The following is a 27566-nucleotide window of genomic DNA, read 5'->3' as shown; positions in this document are numbered from 1 at the left end:
TAACGCTACATAGTACAGCCATCTCAAATCACTAACACTTCACTAAATCTCTGTGGCATGCACTTCAACTTACACAATATTGGTTTTTCCCAGTGAGTATTACCAAAAGAATATTATTGTGGTTTGGGTCAAGGTACATTTTCATTTGCTTCTTTCAAAGGGAAGTATTGATCAGAGAAGGTGGAGTGAGGAGCCAAACATGCCCTTGGTTATCTGTAAGTTTTATATTACCAATGTTTTTGACTAGTTTCAGGAGACTACTCTGCTTTTCTCATTATAAGATGAGCTAAAAAGAGTCATTTTGGGATGAGAAAATTAGACTGGGCTCTGGAGACTACTAACAGTTATAAGCTAACAAATGAAATCAACAGCAAAATCTGTCCCAGAAAGCATGGGATGAAAAGCAGAAAGCAGCCCAGGGAGAGTATTTTTTTCTCCAAATAATGCTCAGTAATTTCTCAAGAGAAGGAACTGGCACAGAAATCCAGTACACAGATCATGACAGAAACCAAACAACTGGAGAAACATTGCTGCCTCTAAATGAAATCAGTGTGAATATAAGTCTTTTTAGTGCTCAGCATTCTTACCATCACTCTTAACAAAACTGAGGAAGCACTCTTTATTTGGGAATTTCACGGCATGCAAAAGCAGAGTCAAAGTTAATGTATAATCTTGCCTGTCATACCACTTCAACCAAACCACAATATCACCAGCTGGCGCTGACATCAGCCATTCAGCAATCTTAACTGATGCAATCTTAATCTCTCTTCCTGGGAGAGGTAACAGTTACAGAAACCATCATAGCACCACACTAAACTAAGGACTCTTCTACTAATACTGAAAACACAAGGAATCCACTCCGGTAGTTCGGTAATACACAGGAGTCTAAGATGCTCAATACTTTTCACTGAAAGGGTGAATAGTAGTATCCTCCACTACAGCAAGTTGCTTTAATGATGCAATTAATTCATTAAGCTAGAACTGCAATCTCAGCAGAACCATCCTTATGCCCAATATAAAGTCTAGAAAAATGTTTCTTTTTCTCGCATCGACACTGAATATATGATAGAACAAACTACTATGCAAAGATAGCTTCATGTTGACAAATTCATTGGTCATGGCTGAGAAATATGTTTTGTATATACAGTTTGCCGAAATAAACAATCGGATCTTTTACAGATTCCATGTGCTCATTTTCACCAGTCTTTCCCACATTATTATCCAGTCCTTACCCTCCCCACATCCCTTTACATACTTGGCACATGCTCACTTTTCTGATCTCCACCATGTATTTAGTGCTGACATAATATTCAGAAGGGGAAGATGCAAATCTCTGCATTTGTAATCTTGGTAGTTAAAATGCAGAAATGCTCTCTCCCAAGAAGAACCATTTTACACTAGAACCGCCTTCAAAACTCACAAGGGAATCACCCTGTGTGATAAGGATTATGCTGATGCTGAGCAAGTAACAAGCATTTTTGGTCCACCCTTCATTGATCAAGTCTGAAACAAGTGACTAGGACAACAAAAGCTCAGATGGAGTCTTTGAGGCAGGCAGATCAAGGAAGAAGCAGCAGCACCATTGTCGAGAATGGACAGAGAAGACACCCAAGGTGTGACACCCAAAATAAATGCATGTTTTGAAAAAAAAAAAAACAAAACAAAACCAAACCCTACTACAAGACTGTTTTACTGATCTCTGCCTTGCAAGCCATCAGGAATGTTTTTCAGGCTCCAAAGCTATCACCATATGAGTGCCAGCTGTATTACTCTACCAGAAACGTTATCTTTACACCCAATTTTGACCTTTCATGGCCTAGCAGCATAAAACCCAGCGCTACTGCAACACTGCTGATTAGTACCAAAAATGTCAGAGCTAGCTCCTTTCCTTAAGCGAAAAGCCAGCATATATTATCTGCTCAGTAAACTCGTTTATTCCTAAGCATAAAATTATACCTTTATTAGTGTGTTTTAGAGTCAAAGGACTACTTTCAACAATTGAGTGGAACAGCCAATGACTTGACTTCTTTTTTTTTTTTAACTAAAATAAATACCCTCTTTTTTGGTGTTAACACACAAACTAGCCAGGAACTAGATCTCCTGGCATGTTTCTGCTATTGAAGGTCAAACTTAGAATTCCATTCAGTTTAAGACAGTCACAGGTTTTCACATTTCAACTTTCAGATTTGCTATAATTCACATCTTACCTACTATTTTTAATATTTCATGTACTACTTTCCTTACTAAATGTCCCAAGAATTTAGCAGGTGATTCTTGGTGTACACAGCTAGCACCACAGTGCTTTTGTTGATTTGGAAAGCTCCACTGGAAATACTTTCCCAATACTGAACATACAAGACAGAAAAAGAACCAGTTTTCTAGGGTGTAAGTAATACAATCTGAATTACCAGCTCAACATAGCCAACTCCTTCCTCCAACTCAGGTCTATCACTCACTTAACACTTGCACTAACTGATTTATTTTATTAATCCAGCAGAAAACTCTGCAAGCAGAGGGAAGAGGAGGAAATCACACACTTGTGCTGAAGGACAGTTACAAATTGACTAGCAATGCACTTGGTTGCTTGCCACTACGTGCAATTTAACTATAAACAGCGGAAGAAGACTGCATTAGTTTATCCTGACATGGGAAAAAAAAAAAAACCATTTAACTTTACTGACAATAATGAAAAAAAGTTTTCATGCCAGTTTCTAAATCACGCAAGGTAATCTTAATTGAATTATTTAGGTTTGAACAAAGACTAAGAAGCTTGAGAGAATCTGCAAATGAAAACTAAAGTATTTTAGGAAGTTGCTTTAGAGCCCTACATAAACCATACTGGAATCTTCTTGGATATAAATGTAACCAATACTTCAAAACCAAGTTATTTCATGCACTGAGCGGTGTCAATGATTATTCAGTTAAAGAGCTAATAATTCTCAGAGAAATTAGAAGACCTGATCAGGTGGGTTTGGTTTTGTTTTACAAGAAAAAATAAACCTTATTATTTAGGATCACTTTCTTCCCCCCACTGAAGAATTTTCGAAGCTGAGGGAGCTACAGTCTGCTAAAGTAAGATTATTCCAGGGAAATACCATTATGTACTTGCCCTTATCTTTAAGGCATTGCTTTTGGCTATTAGATTAATTTGTCTGGTATGGATGTTGAATTATTGTCTTACAAGCATGATCTGCACTGAAATGTTAGTATAAAAAGTTGTATTATGAAAGGGAACACTAACCACAATACACTCTAATTCACAGGGCAGTGCCCAAAATACACCAGCATGTGCAAAGTTAAGTTAGAGTAACATAACAAAGAGCTATAGTTTCACATGCAACATTTCAGAAACCTCCAATGTGGATGTTAACAGCCATTAGAGGAATAAAACAAAGGACAATTGAGTCTCTGGCAGTGATAACTACTGGATATTAAGGGAAAGGATTAGGAACATGGCTGCATCTTCCAGTTCTCAAGAGCATATCTTGGTATTTCATGCAAGATCTGCCTCACAAGGCATACAGAGAAACCAGAGCCATAAACATGAAGAAATTTCTCCAACCAGTAGGTAAAGCCTGTACTGAATAATACGCCTAGATGGAGTAACCCTCTTGAGTCGGTTGGTTTATACGGAAAACTTCTGATATACTCATAATTCACATGTGTGATATGGATAACATATTCTTGATACTGGAAGTTATAAAAATAGGTGAAGCTGTCTACTTTGTTGTTTTCAGATCTGTGACTATTTGATGTTAATGCACCAGTTCCAAGGGCTGATAGAGAAGGAGCATCTAGCTTATTGCTGAAGAATTTCACGGTGACTCTGCAATTACTTGAGTCTAATGAAGGGTCATTTGCCAACTTCAAAGAATAAAGCAGTCTCAGAGCTAACTCTTTCACTTCAAGAGTCATGACATAGGAAAGAGAAGAAAAGAAGAATTTCCTACAAACTTTTTATGACTCCCAAGATAATAATGGCAAAGAGTAGGAACAGCACAATAAGATTCTCTGTAGCATTTAATGAACACCTTCCTCCAGGAAATAAATTGCCTACAGCCTGGCCTACAAGCCTGAAACTTGAATAATGTATCTGGCAAATAACCTCAGGAGATCACTTGGCCTTGGCTGTCTAAGTAGGTCCTACTTGAATTGAATTCAAGCTAGAAGAGAAAGTCCTAGGATCCAATCAGCACTTGCAGGCACTACTGAGAAGACCTATATTTTTCCCTACAAGAAGCAAACCGCTGTGTTAATTTCAGTTTAAGAAGATTCCATATGAAGCCTTTTAAGTTTAAGAAGTGATTCTTTTCCAGACTTGTGCCTCATCAGTTTTGACAACTGCCCTTCACTGAGTACTCATCCAAGTACCAGCACTAGACTCTCCTTACTAGCTACTATTTATGTAGTAATCTTGAAGGATTTATACAGTGGCACAACAGTGTTTTCAATTTGGTTTTCTATGCCCTTTCTGACCATCCATAACATTGACTCTGCTTCCTCTTACTTTTTTCATCAGCTAACATTTCTTGTGCCTTTCTGCATGCTCAGTCACATGTGACTGTTAAGAAGTTGGATGACTGTCTGCCTTTTAATATATGCCTCTTTTTACATTGAAAATCGAGCAATAAAGTTTTAGTAATTTTACATTTAATTTAGTACTTACATACTTTTTAAACTGTTTTTCTTTAACTTACAGGAACAGATAGGCACTGCCTGTAGAAGAAAGCTGAGCTAACAAGACTACTTAGTCTCCTCACTGCCTGCCTGAATTAAGTATCTATGTCAACTAGTGTAAGTGATGCAAACCAGGTTATTTCACTCCCAACTTCTCACATACAGCATCTTCTTGAAACACGCGAGTGTAAGAAATTTGGCTTAACGTGCAACTAATTTGGAAGAAACAAGATTAGTTTAACTAGAATACATGAATGGCTGCCTCAAAATCCAAGTTCCCAATTTGTGAACAACTTTACACTGAAACGAAAGAACATGGTCAGCACGTACTGGCCATCTTTACTTTTTTTATAAAGATGCACTATTAAGGCATAAATTACTAATGTCTCTGTCATTTGCAGCCTAAGGCAGACATTTTCTGTTTATTAAAAATCTATCAACAAAGGAATTCTTTACAGCTTTACCTTTGTAAGCTAAAATTATGTCAGAGATATTAATAACTGTACATAACTACTAACTTTTCTGGATGTCATCAGAATAATAAGAATATGGCAGCTAATAACTAATTAATTCAAGAATAGTGTCATTGGGAGAAAGTAATCTTATCTGTAATTTTTATGCCTCTTCAGTATACTATCAGGTTTTAAAGAAATCCAATTAAGTCATTTAAGTATCACTGAGGATTTGAAACTAAAAATCTGTCAGAGAATAACACTGTTATTTTTCTGCACATTAGTCCTACAAGTCTTTCTGAAACTTCAGGTTAAGAATTTTACTTAGAATACGAATGTCAGCTTCCAGCACAAGCTCAGAATAGCTGTCCAGAAAAAAAACTTTTTCATCCAATCTGAATTAAAGTAAATAAAGAAGTTAATTTAAGAAACTTACGATTTCTACCTGTAACAGCCAATATCCTCTGAGTAACAGTTTTAAGCAGGAAGAGGGAGAATTTAGATTAGATATTAGGAAGAAATTTTTTACTGTGAGAGTGGTGAGACACTGGAACAAGTTGCCCAGAGAAGTAGTGGATGCTTCATTCCCGGAGGTGTTAAAGAGCAGGTTGGACAAGGCTTTGAGCAACCTGACCTAGTGTCCCTGACCGTGGCAGGGAGGTTGGAACTGGATGATCTTTAAGCTGTCTTCCAACCCAAACCATTCTATGGTTCTACAACACACAGAACTTGGAATCAGTTATCCCATGCAACTATTCAATTGTTGAAAGAACATGGGTTAGGCAACCAAAATCCACCTGCCAATGCAACCAGCATCAAACCATAAGCTGAGGGAGTAGAAAAGCATTTAGACAACATGAAGTAAAACCTACTTGTTGAACATCCTGTTGAAAAACGCATAGCTGAAGCCGCTGGTGCAAGCGGACCTTTCGATGCTGCCAAATATTTTCCAGTTGGCGCTGGTGGTGCAGTACTTCATGGATGACATCCAGAACATGATGAACTGCTTTCGAATAGTTGGCAGAAGCAGTGAGGGAATCAGAACTCCCAGGAGTCAAAGGTCTCTGAAGTTTGTCGAGCAGTGACTTTCCATCTTGGCTCACCTGGCCAGCAGAAAGGAAGAAGAATTATTTGCCTTGCCAAAAGCTTATTAGACTATTATTTCATTCCCCACCCTCTCTCCCCATTTTAGATGTGTTTAACAACCTAGAGAAAGTGATGAAGAATTTTTATTCCACATATGATTATATGCAGTTGTTATAAGGAGAGAAGAAAATAAATAAATAAATAAATGTATATTCTCCCTCTATGTAAGACAATTTCAAAAGTAGCACTCATCTAAATAACAACCCATCTTTGGAATTTTTTATTAACTTAATAATTAAATTACCTTAAATATGAGTACATTCTAACTTAGCATAAAAATTCTTCAGCTCTTTCTCTAGTCAACAAAGCACTAAAATTAAGCATTTGCCCAGAATTATCCTTCCAGGAAAATCTCTTAATTTGCTGTGAAGGTGAACAGGGTGATTACTTTCTATAGGTTAATATTAATTTGACCAACAGATATGAACTCAGGATATGCTTTCATTTGACATGTTTTACAACTTATTATTACTACTGGTAATACAAAGGCAAACTATTATTATAGCAAACTTAAACATGATTAAATTGCTTTCCATGAAGCACAGAAAGATACTCTTTTCCAAAATGTGTTTAACTACTGATGCTAACAAGAAACATTAGTAATTCCCAATCCCTAATGGTTGTCTTCTCTGATTCAAACCACATCAAAAAAACTCAGATTTACCTTGTATGCCAATTAAAAAGCAAGAACCCTATCTTATCTGGTCAGTATTATTGTTTAGCACTTGCCAAAGCTGTTGAAAGCACTCTTCATTGCTAACTATTCTGTCACTTCCAGCATGAAGCTAAGGGAATCTTTACAATTCAACTATCTGTAAAGAACTTTCTAATAGCTCATCTAACAGACAGGAAAAAATTAGCTGAAACCACAAGACTGGAGTGTAAACCATAATATGAGGCCATCAAATCAACACCATGTCAGAAACAGATAATTTGTGAATCCCTTCCCCCAGTGGCTATTTTCAACAATTTTCACTAAAACTAGGGACATTTAAAATTTGCTATTCAGTAGTCAAACAGATGTGAATGAAAACCCTATCTAGCAAGCAGTTTACAAGTGATTTTATTTCTCAGTTTCAATTTAAACTTTTTCATTTTAGGAATAAGTATCAACACAGAGAATGAAGCTCACTTGGAAAAGTAGCTCCTATAAAGTCAAGTCAGGCAGAAAAATAGTATAGTCCATAGTAGCTATTGTAATTGTGAGCTTTTTTTTCTTCTGTATCCAAAACAATTACCTACTACAAGTCTTCCAATTATCTACATAGAATCCATGAAAAGGGTGGGAGAGGAGACGGGGGCAGGCAATTAAATATGACATCTCCTTGATCTGATTACTTTATTAGTGTTACAAACAAATGATCATGCACATTTCCTCCTTGGACTTAATACACTAACGTTTTCTTCTTTCCCTTTGCACAACTATCTTAAGATTTCAGTGAGATACAGAACTTCATTTATATATAACCTCATTTAAGACACAGCTATTAGATTTTCAAGCACATCAGATATCTAAGCTTGTAAACTAGTAAGTTACTTTTCTAGTACTATAAAGTAATTAACCTCAGTAAAATCAGACTGTCTAGTCTTAAAAGCATTTACTCTCTTAAAATTACTGTCTTTTACTTCGCAACCAAGTCATGTTGCCAAGACACTGTAATCTAAAATGAATGTCAAAGTGTTGTAATTTCCAGTGTTCCCCTTTCTCCCCACTGTTCATTCATCACAAAATGAAAGGAGCTCCGTGCTGTAACAGAAATGAACTCGTACATCTAATAATGATAAGCAATAGTTCTGTAACATCTTTACACAGAAAGACAACTCCATCAATCTTCAGGAAGGAATGTATGTTTAAATAAAACAAAATAAAACCTTCTGTTCAGAACACATACAACTATGACTTCTGCAGCAATTCTGGTTGCTAAAAACAAAGCTACTGGTTTACCAGATGAGAAGTAACAACACAAAATCAGACGAAAGGTATCTCTTATCTGGGGTTTTCTTTGAGCACTACCAATGAAGATTTTGTTAAAATCTCCAACTGTCTCCAAGGCAAAAGGTACAGCTTTGAAATTTTAAGTAAATTTTCAAGGTATTTGCCAGAGCAATGCTATAAATTACCTATCCAATTTATATTCATTACGCATCACCATGAAGTAAACAGTATTTAACATGGTAATCCACAGTACTTATTTACACTTAACAGCAGGTTCTAATTCAGTCACATCCCTGACCAAAAAAACCCCACAGAACACACCAATCCAAACCAAACCAAACAAAACAAAAAATCCCACCATTTTAACATCAGTGCTTGATAATCATTATCCAGATAGCTCTAGCCTCCTTATTCCTTGCTGCACTCCCATGGAAAAAAGCACACTAGACCACCTCTCTTTGTGTGAACGCATTTAAAGATGTGTTACATCTCTGTCTTTTGTTTTAGAAAGGAATTGTCCCAAAGTTATAATGGGGAAATAGTCCTAGAAACAATGCTCTAAAGAATTAGTTAAAACAGGTATGTATAGTAAGATCGTAAGCTTTATCACTGAAGGTGTGCTTCAGTACATCATTAGAATCATAGAATGGACACCTCCCACTAGATCAGGCTGCCCAGGGCCCCATCCAGCCTGGCCTTGAACACTTCCAGGGAGGACGCATCTACAATTTCCCTGGGCAATCTGTTCCAGTGTTTCACTACCATCATCGTGAAGGATTTCTTCCTAATGTCTAGTCTAAATTTGCCCCTCTCCAGTTTATACCCACTCCCCCTAGTGCTATCACTACATGCCCTTGTAAAAAGTCCCTCCACAGCTTTCCTGTAGCCCCCTTCAGGTACTGGAAGGCTGCTATATGGTCTCCTTAGAGCCTTCTCTTCTCCATGCTGAACAACCCCAACTCCTCTCAGCCTGTCCTCATAGCAGAGGTGCTCCAGCCCTCTGATCATCTTTGTAGCCCTCCTCTGGGCTCATTGCAAAAGTTCCACATCCATACGCTCACAGCCCAGGATACGGTTGGACTTCTGCGCTGTTAGCACACATTGCCAGCTCACAGAATCATAGAATAATAGAATGATAGAATGGTTTGGGTCAGAAGGGACCTTAAAGATCACCTAGCTCCAACCCCCCTGCCATGGGCAGGAACATCCCTCTAGATTAGGCTGCCCAAGACTCCATCCAACCTGGCCTTGAACACCTCCAGGGATGGGGCAGCCACAACTTCCCTGGGCAACCTGTGCCACCGTCTCACTACTCCCATGGTGAAGAAATTCTTCCTAATGTCTAGTCTAAATCTTCCCCTCTCCAGTTTATACCCATTCCCCTTCGTCCTATCTCCACAAGCCTTTACGAATAGTCCCTCTCCAGCTTTCTTGTAAGCCCCTTTCAGGTACTGGAAGGTCACTGTAAGATCTCATCTGAGCCTTCTCTTCTCCAAGCTGAACAACCCCAACTCTCTCAGACTGTCCTCCTATGGAAGGTGCTCCAGCCTCCTGATCATCTTTGTAGCCCTCCTCTGGACCCGTTCCAACAGTTTCATATCCTTCTTATGTTAAAGATTCCAGAACCAGACACAATATTCCAAATAAGGTCTCACAAGAGAGGAATAGAGGGGCAGAATCACTTCCTTTGACCTGCTGGCCACACTTCTTTTGATGCAGCCCGGGATATGGTTGGCCTTCTGGGCTGCGAGCACACACTGCCGGCTGATGTCGAGCTTCTCATCAATGAGCACCCTAAGTCCTTCTCTGCAGGGCTGCTCTCAATCACATCATCCCCTATCCTGTATTGAAACCAGGAACTGCCGTGACCCAGCTGCAGGACCTAACACTTGTTAACACTCATGAGGTTCACACAGGCCCACTTCTGCAGCTTATCCAGGATGCCACACCAGAAGGACAGGATGTGAACTGCTTGCTGTCATCTGCAAACTTCCTGAGAGTGCACTTGATCTCACTGTCTATATCATTGATAAAGATATTAAACAGCACTGAGGGACACCACTTGTCATTAGATCAGTTGCCATAGCAAGGTGGCATGTATCAGGAATAGGGATCTCAGGGATCTCGCACACGAAAGAACAACAACTCATGTGAACTATGGATATCTGACCCATGGTAATAAAGTTTATGCAGGCCCTAAGATGGCAGGTAATAAAAAAATTCCAGTTTTGTTATACTAACAATAGACTGATGATCAGCACTAATCTCATTCTCCTTTACTGCTAAATGGAACGTGACAAGACTTACCATACAGTTGCCCAAAATAGAACTGGTTCATCAGAAAGCAGTTTTATCTTCCATGTAACGTATAAATCACAACATTACTTCAACCCCACATGTTCTCCTTTTGAAAGGAGATGCAAGCTGTGGCCTATGCTATTCTGTGTCCACTTATGATTTTTTACCACGATTTAATCAAATACATAATTCTATGCAACTTCCATGAGAACAGCAACTCGTGTATTTAATCTAGAATAACACTAGTCCAGAAATAGTTTTACCCTGTGATGAAAACCCAGGAAAAAAACAAAAAAAGCTCAACAGGAAATACAGAAGACACCTGATACCTAATAGTGAATAATAATAATAATCAGTACCCATCTGATTTCTCACGTCAGCTAACTGAAGTACGTGAGAGAAGTTAAAATCTGAAGAAAAACAAAGATACTTCAGTCATTGCTTTCTAGATCACCTTCAGAGTAAGTATTTTATCTTAAGATGCAGATGCAACTATTAGAAACACAGAAAAATATTGTTACTTCATTGTGTGCAGTGTGCAATGTTAGAGCAGCAGCACAGGATACGCTAATCTTACGAATACTTACTACATGGCCATGCTGGCTCATTTAAGTGTCTTTGAGGTTGGCAGAACTAGGTATATGACTTCCGGCTTGTCAAGTGACATCCTGTGATGGTTAGGCCTTTCTTGTGAGGCAGTTTCAGAGACAGATTTTCAAAACACACTTAAAGCAGTCCATGACAACAGAACACTCTTCCAAAGAACACCCAACTAGCTTCCCTTCAGGTAAGTGTTTAAATGATAGTATGATACTGCTATTAGAAGGCAGTAACGTGCAAATGGAAATTAAAACATACTTAATACACCGCACGGATTGTTTGTACCGCACATGGTCCCACCTTGCCTTTTAGATTTCTTTCAGAAGATTAGGAGGAAGACCTAAAACTTAACTTTTGAACAATAGTAGTAAGTCAAGCATACTATTATTAAAAAAGAAGCCTGGCACTTGAGTTTCCAACTAGAGCACTATGCAACAAATGATGCCAGTTCATGACCTAACCTTAAGGTTACAGCATTTTATCAAGTTAGCAACCTAAAGAAACAAACAGGATGCTTACCTCTGAGTAAGCCAAGGTAATATGCTCATATATCCCTTGATGATGATGGATAGCATCTTCTAAGTCTTGCAGTTCTGAAGGAAGCTCCACCTCACCACATGCTTTACACCATGAGTCCACATTGCTCATATACTGCAATAAAAAAAAAAAATCTGCTTAATTACAGGTTCTGTCAATAAGTGCACTCAAGTCGGTAACACACGAAAGGACTGGCATCTGTGTGACAGTCACTGAAAAATCTTTAAGGGAAAAATGTTTGATTTATTTCTCTCTGAAGTGACCAAACCAAAGGTTATATCACAATTGAAACAAATATTTAAGTCAGCCTATACTTGTACTTTTAGTTATATGGAACTCTTTAAGCTAGTCTTAGATGGGCAGACTTAGTTATATGTTGACAGTCTTCAGAAGCAATTAGAATGTTAGCAATACTGATGCTTCAAGTTTACTCTTGCTCCTTTTCTTGCCTTTTCAGCTAAGAAAAAGTTTACTTCATCTATGCACCTATTATTTCAGACACATCAAAGCCAATAAAGGTCTTGCCTACACAAAGAAGTAAAATATGCAACAGTTTTCCAGTCCAGACCGTCAGTTCTTACTCATCAACTCCCTGTGCAGACACTCATGGTATCATGAAGTATCACCTCACCTTTCTTAAATTTTCAGAGAAAAGCAAGTTACTTTGCGCATGTGTGCACACACACCATCAATTAATGGTGAAGTGTTTTCACCGAGACACTCCATTGTTGTCTTTCGCTGGAAAGAGATCTTCAAGGAAGCAAAGCAGTGTTAGAGCACAACAAATTCACATCTCTGTCCCCAAAGCTCTAACTTTTACACGCAGAGAAGCACTAAATCCATTTGGCAAGCTACTACAGCAGCAAGCATGTAACGGATTTACAACTTAAGCAAGGGTCTCTTAGGACTATCACTGAACTTAAAGCACACAGCTATATCAGCACAGCAGCTCAAGTCACGTTTTTCAAGGGAAATTGAGGATGCTGCAACAGAATCTCTTTGCAGACATTTTAAGTTATCTTTGAAGCTTAAGCTGTCTTGACTGACAAGAAACTGCCTTCATAGCTGTACGTACAGCTGAAATTCTGTCACCTTATTTTTGACAGCTAGGGGGCATGAATTTTATACCCTTGTTATGCTAGGAAAGGAAGGAGGAAAACAGCATCTGTTTTCTAGGAATTTTCATAGCTGTTAAACTTAGTACAGTCAAGCATATGTGGTATCTATAACCTAAATTTGTCCTCTATTCATGTTGAGTTCAAGTCTCCAAACATTTAAGAGACGAAGCCATTTCTCTCATCGTATATATTGTAATTCCTGGAGCACACGTAGTCCTTTGAGGAAAAAGTAATCCACAGATTATCTCTGGAGGTGTTCCAAGTACAGGCTGGATGAGGCTTTAAGCAACCTAATCTAATGGAAGGTGTCCCTGCCCATGGCAGGGGGGTTGGAACTGGATGAGCTTTAAGGTCGCTTCCAGCCCAAACCATTCTATGATTCTATGATGATTGTTTGAAAGCTGTGAAGAAGGGTGACAGACTACTTAATTGTAAGATACTTACTGAATTCTCATTTCATTGAGGGACAATTTTAAAAATCTCCAACATTAAGCACTAAACATTAAAAGAAGCTCCATGTGGGACCACAGATATATGTCTCACCCTGGTCAGCAAGCACTGATTAGCCGGGTGCAGTTTTCACTGTGTCTGACAGTAGGCAGCAATATTTACCTGTCACTTGCAAGGGAATACATGCATTCAGGAAGGGTGTGTTACTGCTTTGGCTGCTTATTTTTTAATAATTTTTTCATGTAGGTCAGGCATTATCAGTCTCCGAAGGGATCAGGCCTCTCATTCCAAACCCTCTTTCCTCAGACTCACTCTCCACTGTTAATGAAACAGCTTATATATCACAGCCAAGTATCTTACAAAGAGGCCGTGACAATCCATCATAGTTAATCATAAAATCAAAACTGTAGAAGGAGCAATTAAAGAGTAAGAAAATTAATCCCAGCAGATCCTGCACTATTTTCTCTCATTTTTCTCTTTTCTCCTCTTTACACTCAGACTTAGTGCAGAAGGTAACACTGACCCTTACAACAGTTGCCTGTGGTAAAATTCAAACCTGAGTAACCCAAGCAATTAGAAAAGCATTAATACTGATAAAGTACCATACCGTGTCTATCAAATGCTTTAAGCTGGTTAGTAACTTTTGTACAAGAAAACAATTCCTTCTGTACCTTTTCATGTGGCTTTTCTGTAAAACATGCTAAAAATACTTACTGTAGTGACATTAATTTTATACTTTACCTTTCTCCGTCCAAGGACAGTTAAACCAATGTCGCCACTAACATAATGAAAAGCAATGTGTACTTGCATCTTAATACGTTCACATTTCTAATTTCTGGACATTTATGAAGCTGAATATCTGTGTAGTAGAAATCTGGGGAAAAAAATCTTAAAATAAAGTGTGCTGTCTCTCTCCATTTCTGCAGTTATTAACTCCTAAGTGGTTCCTTCATTTATTCCAAAATGAAGCTATATCAGACACGAAACCTTTTCTTGGATCCATTTTAGCAGGACAAACAGAAAGAAAAGCATCTACTACTGCCATAAAGCACACCAGAGCTTCAGTCAGCCAAAACCATCCAAGAATCTCTGTCCTCCAAATTCACCAGAGGTGTACAGAGCAGACAGTCTATAATATCAATGGGTAACTCAATAGCACACACATAGCAACTCCTTCAGAACTCAATTCCCTTGAGGGGAAAACATGCTTTCACCATCAAGACTATTAAGTTGGGGATATTTATTCCTATTTCCCTTATGTATACCTCTTCTCTGGCAGTTACACATGGTTAATGACTTAATTAAGATAATTCGTATAGGCCTAAAGCTAAAATTTTTGTTTAATACAGGAGGAATCTCTTATGGGATACTAAGTAAACATTTCTCACCATGATTTCAGATTCAGAAGACAGTTAATTAACTTCTCAACTTCCAGGTCAATTCAACTTATTTTTCTAGAAGTGATTACTAGAAGTTTAATCTTAAAACTCAAGGGCTGACTGGAGTGGAGTGGAGTGGTGAGAACAATAGATCAAGTGACATTTTTTGGATGTAGCATCACACAGGTGCTGAGTGAACTAAATTTTTCCTTCCTTTCAACTTAAAGGCTTCATACAGTTAAGCATTTATGTCCACTTCATTTTCATTCATATATCTAATTTAACTATGTTTTATCTTACATTGATATGGGCAAGGCGTTTTGTGGAGAATATAAGGGCAGTAGCCTCTCCTGAGGCAGACAAGTTTTTGTTTGAGCACCAGCTGAAATCAGCAGAAACGAATGCTCTAGCTTGCCAACTCTCTTATACTTCTGTCTAAATCAAAAGCAAACAGTACAACTCACCATTTCCAGCACAGAAACTTCTGTTGGCATATTCCTCATTCACTAACCTGTTCAGCTTTCTGATGGAAGATGGAGGACATATCCAATAACGTGCTACGTTCATCCAAGGCTGCAGCAAATGCCTTCCATTCTTGTTCCAACTGACTAGCAATCTGTTTTATTTGCTGTGAAGCATAATGGCCAGACTCAACCAGACGATTTGCTACTGACATGATGCGGTTTATGTTTACATACACATTCTGTGGAGAAGAAGAGAAAAATCAGTGGAGGTTGGCAGACCACTTAAATACAGAAATGTACTTCTGTAAAACCTTATTGAATACAGTACTGCTCAATAAACTGTCTTTATTTGCCAAGTTTGTGCATGCATAACTTTGGAATCAAGGTGTATAATATAGCAGTCCATCCGTATTATTGGCAAAGAAGAAGGACAACTTGAAATGAACAGAGACTCTCAAGCCAACGTTAACAGTCAGCCTGAGCAAAGTCATACTATATGAATACCCAATGAAGAGGAAAAGCTAACTATATTTTGCAGCAGCCTCAATGAGAATGTTTACAGATGTTAAAGTCAACAAGACATTCAAACACACACACAATTTAAGAATATCAAAGTATAATTAGTAAGCACTTGATCTATCCATGGGACACATGTATGGAACATTGCTCCACAAATCTTTACATCAACTTCTGAAAGTATTTCTACTTTTTAAGTAACAAAATACAGAACTCTTGAGTTCTAAGGAGTTCAACAGTGTTAGATTTTCCTGCCACTCTGTTGCCTTAGAGGTAGCACTGAAAACCAGACAAATAAGGTCAAAGATCACAAAGATTCTCTAGTATACTGGCATTTATCAGCTCTTAAGTCACTCTAATTTTCTCTCCTTTTAGTTCACCTATGCATTTTGGCCTAAAGCATGCAAAACCTGTTCCTGTTCTGATTCTACATGAATAAACAGTATTTTTCAAGGGAAGCCGTCAAGTGTTTCTGATACGTGCAAAGGCAGGAAAAAAAGAACAACTTTACGACCAAAAGGTTTCTGAATAGCTCTTCCAGAGCTACCTGTGTATAATGCTGAGTTGACACTTTGTTCAATTGACTCTCATACATCTAGAACGAAGTTCCTGGAATCACTCAGTTGTTAATTTTAGAGATCGTCTAGTTCAATCTCCCTGCTCAAAGTAGGTTTGATAAGAGCAGATTGCTCAAGGTCACAGCCAGTGGGGTTTTGAGACTCTCTAAGGACAAAGACACCACCGTCTCTCTGGGGAACCTGTTCCAGCGCTTCTTATGTTTAGACAGATTTTCTTGTATTTCAACTTGTGCCCATTACCTCTTGGTCTGTTACTGGATACCATGGGGAAAAGTCTAATTCTGTCTTCTTTACTCCCTCCCATCAGATCATAGAATCATTAAGGTTGGAAAAGACTCCTAAGGCCATCGAGTCCAAATGTCCACATGGTTTTTGTACACCTCATATTTTTATATATGCAAGATCCCTCCTAAACACCCCCTTACCTAGGGGTGTCCTTTTAATCAATTCCAGCTCTCTCAGGTTCTCCTTGTACAACACAAGCATGCCATACAGGTACTTCGGAGAATAACTTGGTCATGGTGACTTCCCAGAAAAGGAATGAGAGCTTTCCACATAATGCTGTCCTGTAGGCATGTCCTAAGTGCGTGTGTGTGTACACTTGGAGCAACCCAAGGTCTGCCATGTTTCGTTCATTATAGCAACCCTGTTGTTCACATCAGTGCCAATCCAGTCCATCACTTCTCACTTGACTGTCTGTCTTCTTCTACCTCTCCCGTCATTCTTACCCTAAAGCTCTTATCAGATTGACGGGCCTGCTGGCAAAGATACTTTTGCCTAACCTGGCCAGCTAGCAATCTTTGATCCTCAGAGAGGGTCCCATGATTGTAGAAACAAAAGTCCTCCTGACCTGCAGGATCCATCTATCCACTCACCAGCAGGACAGAGATGAAAATCACCTGGGCTCCTATGCCCTTAACCATTGCCTCTGGAGCCACATAGTCACGCTTGAGACTTTCCAGGTCACCCTTTAGTACTGCTGGTGCTTACATGGAAGAGTGGCAGGAGACAATAGTCTGAAGGATGGAAAAGCTTTAGCAGTCTTTCCACAATATTCCAATTCCAAGTCCATGAAAGGTAGCAAACTTCTATAAAGAATGAGTCAGGTTGGTGGACAGGGCACTCTGTCTCGGGCAGAAGGGAGTCTCCCATTACTATCACTTGCCTTCGGTGCTCCTGTGTGGCACAGACCCAGTTGGCACAGATGTGTTATTTGACAGCTTCCAGCACCTTATCAGGCATGAGATCAGTAAATCTTCAGGGGAAGCAGAAACCTTCCTCCTAGTGCCAGAAGCATTATCTTCCAACCTTCATCGTCATGGGAGTCACTGCTCCCCAAAGAGACAAGCACAGACTCTGTCTGACCCTCTTACTTTCAGTACAGTTGGTAGTTTGGGTTCTTAAAGCTGCGGGGTGTTGGAAAAGATCTGGTCAATGTCTTTCTCATTATCTCTGATGCTGTGCACACTGCTGACCTCCTCCCGCAGGTCCTTTACTTGGTTAGACAGATCCTAAATAATCACACACCTCCTGTGGGCAAGGAAACCATCTCCTGCTGCCTGGCCTTGGCAAGAGGCCACAGGCATGCCCTGCAACCCCTCACCTGCAGAGCTGTTCTCCTTCTGGAACTCCTTCTGAGTTGAGGCCTCTGATGTCAGGGACTGCCAGTCCAACAGTAGCTGGGGATGGTGCCCTGGGATGCATCATCACCATTGGCAAGCACATGGCTGCTTTTCTGACCAGATTTGCTGGCCCCTTCTGCATGAACTGCAGCACAAACTTCTGCATCCATTAGCTACTTCTGTTAGCTGCACTCATTCTTGCCTATATCCTGAAGATTTACACGTAGGACCAAACTGCCAAAAGCAAACAGTTGGGAAGAAAACCTCTTGTTCATGTAGTGCTCTCTGGAATGCCAGCACGCAGGAAATGCCACAGAGCAATTAGCCGCCTGTCAGCAGCAGCATCGCAACCTTCCCCAGTCAAGGGTTGAGGAACTGAGTTCAGTGAGCTGGGGCGGCAGAACTGACTGCAACAAGCAGTCAGGCCACAGATCACCAAGTAACCAAACAACAAAACTTGAAATGGCTGGAAAACTCTAGCAATATTACTTTTTAGAGATACAATAGGCAGCCTGTGCCAAAATCTGACTATGCACTTGCCAATAAGGGAAGGCAGGGGAAAATGCTGGCACATGGACACCCAACACTGTACAGACACTGAGCATCTGAAATGGAATCACTACCTGTTGGGGCCGAGCCACTGGCCAGAGCCTGATGCTGGAGTAAATGTCACAGTTCCTCCAGGTTTCATTGTGCTGACTCATCTGAGTGGTAATTGGCACGTCTCTACTAATTGTAACTGTATACATGTATGCAAGCAGGATTAGAGCTGACACAGCCTACACCTCAATTGCTCCACTTAATAAACTGAGCACAGCAGTGTCGCGTTGGCTACTTTTCCTTCCTGCACAACACTATCTTTTCATTTTTTACGTCACCCCATACATCAATGTCCTCCTCTTAAGCCCAGCTAAGCAACTGGAAAGGAACAGAAATGCTATTTCCAACAAATTTTAAAAGACTGGTGGGCATTTAGGCCTACTAAAGTTTATATAGCATAAATACAACACTGTTAAATTAATCAAGAAGGCGATTAAATGGTCTTTAGAGGTGTGTGAAAAAAAATGTGTCGAGAAAAGAATATAGACTGTATTACTGCCACATGAACTCGTTTTGTATCATAATAAGGAAATTTTGAAAACTCTGGGACATCAGTTAGATATGAAGGAAAAAGCACAATAACTGTGAAGTTAAACAAATGAAAACTGAGCTGTGGTTAAAATGCATTCATTTTCCCACGGCAATCTGGCTTCACAAGTGTGGAAGAATACCCCCTGTAGCACTATGAATATGAATACACTCAACCTTCCCCGCCCCACACTATTATATCCCTCACTGCCTGATATATTTACTAAAGATCTAAGTTTCAACATTTTAGAATGCAATGACAGATCTAGTTTAGCATGAAAAGAATGTCAAATAGGAACTCACTACAACTGGACTATCTTTGATTGATCCTTGAACGTTAATAAATTTTCTTCCATTTTCTAAAAGGACAGGCAGGTTCACTGGCATTGTAACATAACAAATGCATACTTTTTGCACTGCTGAGAAACACTGTTACAAATAAGCTGCTGCTAATTCCCCAGGAACTGATGTCTTATTCATTGCATGGATTTACAGCCCTGTTTTATTTAAATAATCAAGAGCTATCAGGTAATAACTGTTTAAAACTTATTCAGGCATCTCATTTACATCCGATGAACCTGCATGAAACATCTGCAGCTTCTAAATGTGTATCAAGTGTCTAAAAACGTGAAAGGCTGAAGTGATATTGCATTTCTTTCACTGTGTCACACAACTCTTGGAACAAAACTAAAAAGGCGGATATTCAAATTCTTGCACTACAGTATGTGCAGTAAGTACACAAATTTTCTTCAAACAATTCTCTCACAATGTCCTTTAGCCAGAAGCTGAAAAAAACACCTTGCAATATCTGGAAAGGTCCTCATCGGAGAATTATTCCCTAAAGGGAGAATACATATAAAAAGTATTGCTCAACAAGGCAATATAGATTAGTAGCCTAACACAAGCCGTAGTGCACTATGTCATTCTTTGGTGTGTGCCTGAAAGGCAAGTACACAGGGGAAAATACAGGTGACAGCCTGCCAGCTTAACTGAACTTCTATCGCACTCAATACAAAGTTAAGCTGCCAGATGCCCTGAAGGTTCTATTTTATTTCCTGTTTTTCCCAGACCCATTTAAAAAATGTTTGTTTAGCTCTAAAATTTTAAACAGTAGTTCTCTGACACAGAGACTATTAAGCATTTAGTGTTAAAATCAACCACTCGAGTGACACGGTCCATATGCATCATAACTGGCACCTCTATATAGTAGTGAGTTTCAACTATCCATCTGTAATGAAAGTATTTTAGTAATGGAATTTCCAAATCATCTGCCACTCCACATACAAATGGCTACCAAGACAAGGTGGAAAATTAATGTATGAAATAACACCTGCTTTAAGAATTTCTATGTTTTTTAACATCTCTTCTATTCTCACCCTTGCAGCAACAGCAAAATTCTCAGTTTGAGAATCCAAACTTCAAAGATAAGGGCTACAGAACAACTGGAGTTATTACCTGATCTCTTTCCTCAGAAAAAAAAAAATAAATTTAGCAACATCCAGACTACAGTTAAGTTTTTAACCTGTTATTCAGCTACAAGGATCCTCCAAATATTCTCAGGTAACTATTTAACCATGGCTATCAGCACTGGAATGAACAAAATAATTTCACTCTAACTTTCTTCAAATTTATCATCTCTCTCCTATATGGTGGACCTGGGGAATCCTACTGCAAGACTCTATAGTCCAACAACACCACCTTCTTTCCTCTCTTGCTTTTCACTTATCTTCACTTTCTCATAGTAAATGTCCATGCTTTCAACCTCTCCTTACAGCCATGTCATTTTCATCTGGATGGTCTCCATTATAACATTAAGCATGGGACTCTCAATGAACGGAGTTCACTAATAGGAATAACTGAACCAAAGCAATTTCTTTACAAATCTTAAGTTCAGCACCCTCAGTAAGTATTAAGAGCGAAATAAGACTTGCTTCTTTGCAGTAACATCACTGCCTATTCTTTTAGTTCATGACCCATTCACATGAGCATAGTTGTTGCTGTATTAACTACTCACCAGCTGACTGCTTTTTAAAAATCTGTTTATTTGCTTCTTCCCTCTTAATGGCTGCAGATCTAACCTATTATATTTCATCCTGCTGACTTCAGAGTGCTCCTCAGAAGATGGAAATAGCCTGAACTCATTTTGCCTTTTCAGTCTCTCCTCAGGTTGGTTGCATCCAGACACTGTCTAAGCATTAACTGTTCTGGAACCAGAAAGATTCCCTTATGAATATGCACTCAGAAAACATCCTCTCAGTCTGCCCAGGATTCACAGCTGTACATTCACTGAACTTCAAGAATACCACAAATCCATGGTTTGTTTAAACTATGGTTATAAAGAACTACCAAAAACTTGACTGAATCACATTTTACCTACTCTACTGTCCTATCTTCATTTTGAGTCTTTACCTTTTCTGTTAAGGATGTTACATTGGTTGGACAGTTGATGGATTTTACCACTTAACTTTTTCTTTATTTTTTTTAATGAAAGCCCTGCTTGAGCAATCTATTAGATTGATAAAGTGGTCTAGTATATGTAAACAGCCTGTTCTAAAAACAGTATTAATGAACTTAACAATATGTTTGTAGTTGACATAAGATTTTTTGGATTATGGCTAAGAAACACAGCTCCTACCGATGGTCCTATCAGCCTCGAGACAAGAAGTAGTCACAACATGCCCTTTAATAACAGCCAGAGTCAGCTTTGTCCAAGGAAAGCTTCCTTTTGCCTGTGTTCCTTCCCAACGATTCTGACCCTCACCTGTGCAGTAAGGGGCACAATTAAGCTTTATTTCATTCTAGCAAGAAGAATAGAAGAAAATATCCAAATAGATAACATCATCCATCTCTTCATCCATATTTCATATAACTGCTTTTGTTTCCCTTGTGTCCCAGAAAGTGTTGGAAGCAGACTGAAAAAGAGTGGACAGACACAGAATCGGTCTTTCCCACTCTTGCATGCAAGACTGACTAATGGTATAATCACGGATACTTTGTTTCTGCAGTTCAAAAACTAGACAGACAATTTTTGTATCTGCAGTTCCTATGATGTCTTACTTGAAAGTTTCTCCCTTAAAAGGTACTAAAAAGTTGTTTTGAGAAGTGAAGCATTGGTTTAGTCACCCAAAGAGGACTTCAAGCTGAAACTGAGTATTGCTTAACTCCAGTAAATCTCAGGATTTGACAACAGCAATTTATTGTTGCTGAAAGCAGGCCTTTTAAATGGTACTGAAAAAAATCATCCTCACCTTTTAGAGGAGAGAATCATTATGACTATAACAATCTAGAAAGATAGGATCTACTTGCCCTGTAAAGACAGGGCTTTGACATTTACCAGTGCACAGCCTCTTGACTTCAGTAATAGAAGGTCACATACCTACAGCTGCACATGTAAACTATCTTTCAAATAGCAGGCTTTTTAGTCACAAACCTGCATGTTAAGCAGTGGTAACCAAACATAAGTCTGTCTTTAATACACATCACTGCACTCACCCAACTTTTCTCTGGCATAGTTTTATTGCAGTGAGAACCAGACTGCATTAAGCTTAAGATTTTCATGAACTTATTCCTGTTACCTTGAAATGCAATCACACGAGCCTACCACATACTGGATACGCTAAATTCCTAGACCTATTACTTGCTAATGACACTGATGACGTACAGTTACACTTCCTCCTGCAATGTATTCATTATCTTTTTGTTTTACAACATTTGGTTTAAACTGCCAATGACTTCATAGTATAATACTGAAAATTAGATACTAAAACTGGCAGGAAGACATTTCAAGGAAAAAAACCCCAAATATTCAGCAATTCCTCTTTGTCTTCAACATAACCAACTCCTGCTTATGACGAGAACTAAGTAGCTTTCACAATGGTTGATACCCAGGTGGCTCATTTCCAACTGGAATACCAGATGAAAATTTTGGCTGTTCATCCAAAGGCTGTCACTCTTTCTCACCCATGTTTGGCAGAAGCAGCTGCAGAAGTTGCCCTGCTGAACCTCACAGAAAGCCAAGCTGCTCTTTGGGAAGGAAGGGGAGATGGGACACCCAGCTATTGACAGAGGGTAGCACCTGCTGTGAAGGGAGCATGTGCCCTACAGCTACCACAATGTGTTCAGAAAAGCAGCTGCGACTTCAATTATGAGGGTTAAGCTGTGAGCAAGTGCACAAAGTTGCATTTAGCTGCTTGGGCAGCATTTATCCTTTGAACTGCCCTTCCCTACCTAAAGCAAGCCTAAGGAAACTGCCTGGAAAGAAACATCTATTAGGGTCCAATTAGGGCCACAATGAAAAGCCTTCAAAACCTCCTACATACAGTAAATCTAATATGCAGTTGCCATTCTTCCTTCCTCTACCTCATCCAGCTGAATAAATTTGGATGGCTGTAGATCAGTTTAAAGTTAAATTCCATCTCTAGTGCTAGAGCATTCATATAAGAGATGTTAAATCAACTCTGATTACTGAAGGGTTACACTGACAGAGACAGTGAACAAACAGTAGCTTGTTAAGTGCAGACTGCATGTGAAGAGTGGTCAGAGAGAAGCTGAATATGCTTGCAGGAGTTAAGATAGCCCAATATTTTTCCACTTAGAATGTAAAGAAAACTAAGGCCTGCCAAAATCCAATCAGCTCACTTCACTTTTTCATGTCACACTCAGTCTAATTTCCCCCCTAATCTACATATGAGGCTTTTGACATTTAACCAAATAAAACCCAGAAAACCTGAACACTGCTCACGTCAAAACAAGGGACTGATAATTTTAAATTCGTATTTTCCTATTCTGTGCCAAAGAATCACTTTTCTTGGAGAGTATGCCACAGAAACACATTGAAAACTGCAGCTTGTTTTTCCCCTCTTGAATATTTAAGCTGTTTAATTTGCCCCAAATTTAAGATGCTCCTTGCATCTCTCAAGAAATCGCTCTGCAGGCTGAAAAAATCCTCTCATATTAATGCATACAAACAAAACAGAGATCAACAGCAAAAACAGAGCAGGAGGGATTACACTACATCATTCAAGTGCTTACTAGTACTGAACAATATGGAAGCAGACAAAAAAATGTCATCCAATTTGAAGAAAATACTACAATGACTAACAAGAGGACAGTCTTGCAGAAGAAGAATAATTTAACTTATAGAGTACAAACCTGAGAACTGCCTGGAAGGTAAAAAAAGTTCCAAAAGTTTTCTAGCGTCAATGATACCTAATGTCCTTCTGTGAGTTTCTTTCTGCTCTACTTCATACGCAGAGCAATGAGCAACAGCAATGAGGTACCCCATAAAGAAGCGATCTCCCATTCTCATGGAGTGAAATTATACCTTTCCAAATGTAATGGTCAAAGTTGCATCCACATATGATGATACATAATTTAGTTACAATGCTTCCCATCATTTGCTTTACTCTTAAAAAAATCAACATGAACTATTCAGTAAGTTTTGCAAACATAGCTGAGTTGCAAAAGAAGAAAACGTGCCTTCTTTACTCGTGTCTCTGTTGTCTCAACTCTAGCAATACCACACACAAGGGCTACCTTACCAGTCCCTCCATGATTTCATCAAGACACATAACCTAGTTAAGTTTACTTTGCCACTCTCTCTTTCCACAATTAGTAGTCCTGTCCTTCAAAAACACCCCCTTGCAAGAGCTGATTGTTTCAACCACATTTTAATAGAACTCCCATCTTTAGACTGCAAAGGATGTTAATTTCTAATGAGAGTGGTAGTGTTTTTCCTTCATTGAGCTGACAGTCAGGGACTGGATTTAGGCCCAGAGTCCCTAAGTTATTTAAACAACTCCAGTCCTCCTAATAGGAAGGATCTAAAATGTATTTGAGAATTTAGTCCCCATGTCCAAATAGGAATTCATGAAACCAAAACCAAGCAGTCTTCACGCACTGCCAGTTAAAATACCAATGTTTAATTACAGCCTGCTGATAGCTCATCCCAAGATCATATTTGACAATAAAAATTGTTTGGTTTAGTTCCATTCTAGTATGCCAGAAATGAGAAGTGTGTCCACTTAAAAACATGGAAAACTACTATATCAAGCTCAGCTGTTGATCACAACTACTCAGAACTTTTTGTTTGAGTTGCAATGTATTCAGAAGATCCTGATATCTATTCCCTTTCATATACAGTGCTAAATTCTGTATTACACAATTCCCTAAAGTTCCTAAAAGACTCAAAGTAGCACTTAAACATACATCCCAAGTTCTAGAAGTCTGCACACTATTTGAGAAGTGCTGAGGTTGTGTCGAATACTGCCATAAGTCAAAATAATTTTGTTTCTTGACCACAGTAGTTAGCCACCCTTTACTTTCCTCATTTGCGCTTTATAATTTCAATGCTCAAATACAAATTTGCACTATTTGTAATAGAAGGAATGATTTATGCATATGATTTACAGACAACATGTCAGTGCCGTGAAGTGAGGCCTGTTCTTACCATACAGTTCATGGCAAAGTGATTGTGCTGTGTCTGAAGCTCCATTGCATGGGGGTGACTGGTTCCAATCTCTGTGTAGCTGTTCAGAAATAGACCTTTGTTGTGTGTGATCCAGTCAAACATCTACAAGAAAGCATTAAAGAGGAAATAAAAAAATCACTGATTTGTTATGTCAGAAATCTCAGATAAGTAATATGTGAAATCTGTGAACACAGAAGACGGAAAGAGTATAAGGCCGTGAAAATGAACATTGATACTCTTTTCATTTTAAATTACCATAAATTTTAACCAAATCATTGTTGAAATCTGACTTTGGACCAAACATTTGAGGCTGTTAAATCTTTACGATAGGTGTTTATCTCAACAAGCTGCGGTAAAAGTCATAAACTTCACTACTACAAGGAAGTCATAGCAAACAAAGAGGCTTAGAGAGTAGCCCGGAGTTACCAAGCCGATATGTTCTCTAGCAACAGTATTGCATTAAGTCAGCAGCTTAGTAATTCAGAATGAAAATGGCAACTCACGGAAATTAAATATAAATTCAGTCTTGCTGATCAAGTACTTTGCAGCAAGTTTAATATTTTTAGCTCAAAATTTCAACTTAGACTTGAAAAAAACTTTTCCATTTGAAAACAACTTTTCTATTGCTAAAGAATTTTCAAAAACTATACTTGAGTACAGAGTCATACATTACCTTCTTCCAGACAAGTTTAAAGAATCTTTAAGTATGTTTGTTAGCTTTTTGGTTTTGTTTTCTTTCAAAAAACAGAGTATTTTAATACTCAAACAAATTTTAGGAAAGACCTCATCTGACAACCATTGATGGATGTATACGAACGAGTATGTTATGACCAGCACCAGAAGACCAAGTTTTCAAATATCAAGTGACACAGCAAAAGGCTAAGTTTAACACACACATCCCAATGGTTTGAAATCTTTGCCATATGTCAGCTCAAAAGATCCATCTACTCTCTGGATAAGCTGAAAAAAATTGTTCAGAAAAAAATGGTAGCAATGAATAGTAAGTACACATTTAAAGATCTTTTAATATAGGTGGCTAACAGAGCTATGTTATCAAATCCACTATTCCACCAAGGTACACGACAAATCAAATTCTAAGTAGACCACAATATGGTAAGGACTGTAAAGAAACAAAGAAAAGCTTAATGAGCTTAACAACTGAAATAGCTGATCACATACCCGTAAAATTTTTCATTTCTTATCTAGACTGCAGTGCAGATGTGTTAGAACATTATTCAAACTAGACACTGGTCCTGCTTATCAGCAGCTTTCTCTAGGTAGTCTTACTCACTGCCATCAGATACCTACACAATAATTCTAATCACATTCCTTCCCGCCTTGGCCCTTTTCTGCCTTCTCCTGAAGCAGCCCAGATTTCTTGGGCAAATAGTTCTGTAAGTCCTACAAAACGAACATGTTAATTCCTCCCCATCCATACGATTTTACTTTTCCAATAAAGATCTAGTCCTTTCCTGCACCTAACTAAATCACAGCAATAGACACAGACTGATAAAGAAGCCCTGAGCTATGAAATCTAATCAGACACGAGCACTGAAATAAAGTCTGCAAGTAGATTAAGGCAAGGGCCTTAATCCAAAAGCGAGTTGGGATACTACACAAACCTTCTTTCTAAACTTTTTCTGCTGGCTGATGAGAGGATGAAGTCCCAGGTATGCCAGCTGCTGTGAACCACATCTTGAGGTGCCTAACATTTCCCTCAATTTTGAAATAAAGAGCATTAATTTAGTATAAACTTCTTCTTGGAATCAGGATCTTGAAAAGGACAGGTACGAGCTTACACAACCACATGACAGGACAGAGATCAATCCCACAGGCTCAAATAATTCTCAAGGAGGTTCTTAAAGCCCAAGTTATGTAGGCACCTTTTAGACAGGTAAATTAAGAATGTATCTTTCAATACTATGTAAGCATCATCAAAATACATTTTGTTCATGCTGTATTAAAGAGTAACTAATGATATAATTACGTGGCTGAAAGGTTGCTAAAAAACATTTCAGGCCTGAAAGAGGGATACTAGACAAAGAACTTGTTATTTTCTAAACAATTTTGTAACTCTAAATTCACCTGACCAGATATTTTTTCAATTCTTTACATGCCCCTACTATTTTCAGATATACTCAATTCAGTAAACTTTTACTTTAAACGGTACTTTAAAAAATGATTTCTTTTTTTAAC

General features: G+C 38.6%; 1 protein-coding gene across 5 annotated transcripts in view; it reads right to left on the bottom strand.

Annotated features, from left to right (window-relative positions):
* TRIO (trio Rho guanine nucleotide exchange factor) overlaps positions 1–27566 on the bottom strand; it is a 249072-nt gene that overhangs the window by 135750 nt on the left and 85756 nt on the right. For all 5 annotated transcript variants that reach the window (XM_054057258.1, XM_054057257.1, XM_054057255.1 and 2 more), the window contains exons 6-9: positions 25350–25472; positions 15105–15296; positions 11629–11760; positions 6002–6232 (exon numbers count right to left, since the gene is read on the bottom strand). In XM_054057258.1, the coding sequence (XP_053913233.1) occupies positions 6002–6232; positions 11629–11760; positions 15105–15296; positions 25350–25472 (678 nt within the window). The remainder of the gene's footprint in view (positions 1–6001; positions 6233–11628; positions 11761–15104; positions 15297–25349; positions 25473–27566) is intronic.

The sequence above is a fragment of the Cuculus canorus genome, chromosome 2 (assembly GCF_017976375.1).
Source record: "Cuculus canorus isolate bCucCan1 chromosome 2, bCucCan1.pri, whole genome shotgun sequence".
NCBI classification, from domain to species: domain Eukaryota; kingdom Metazoa; phylum Chordata; class Aves; order Cuculiformes; family Cuculidae; genus Cuculus; species Cuculus canorus.
This window is presented reverse-complemented; position numbering and strand designations above follow the sequence as displayed.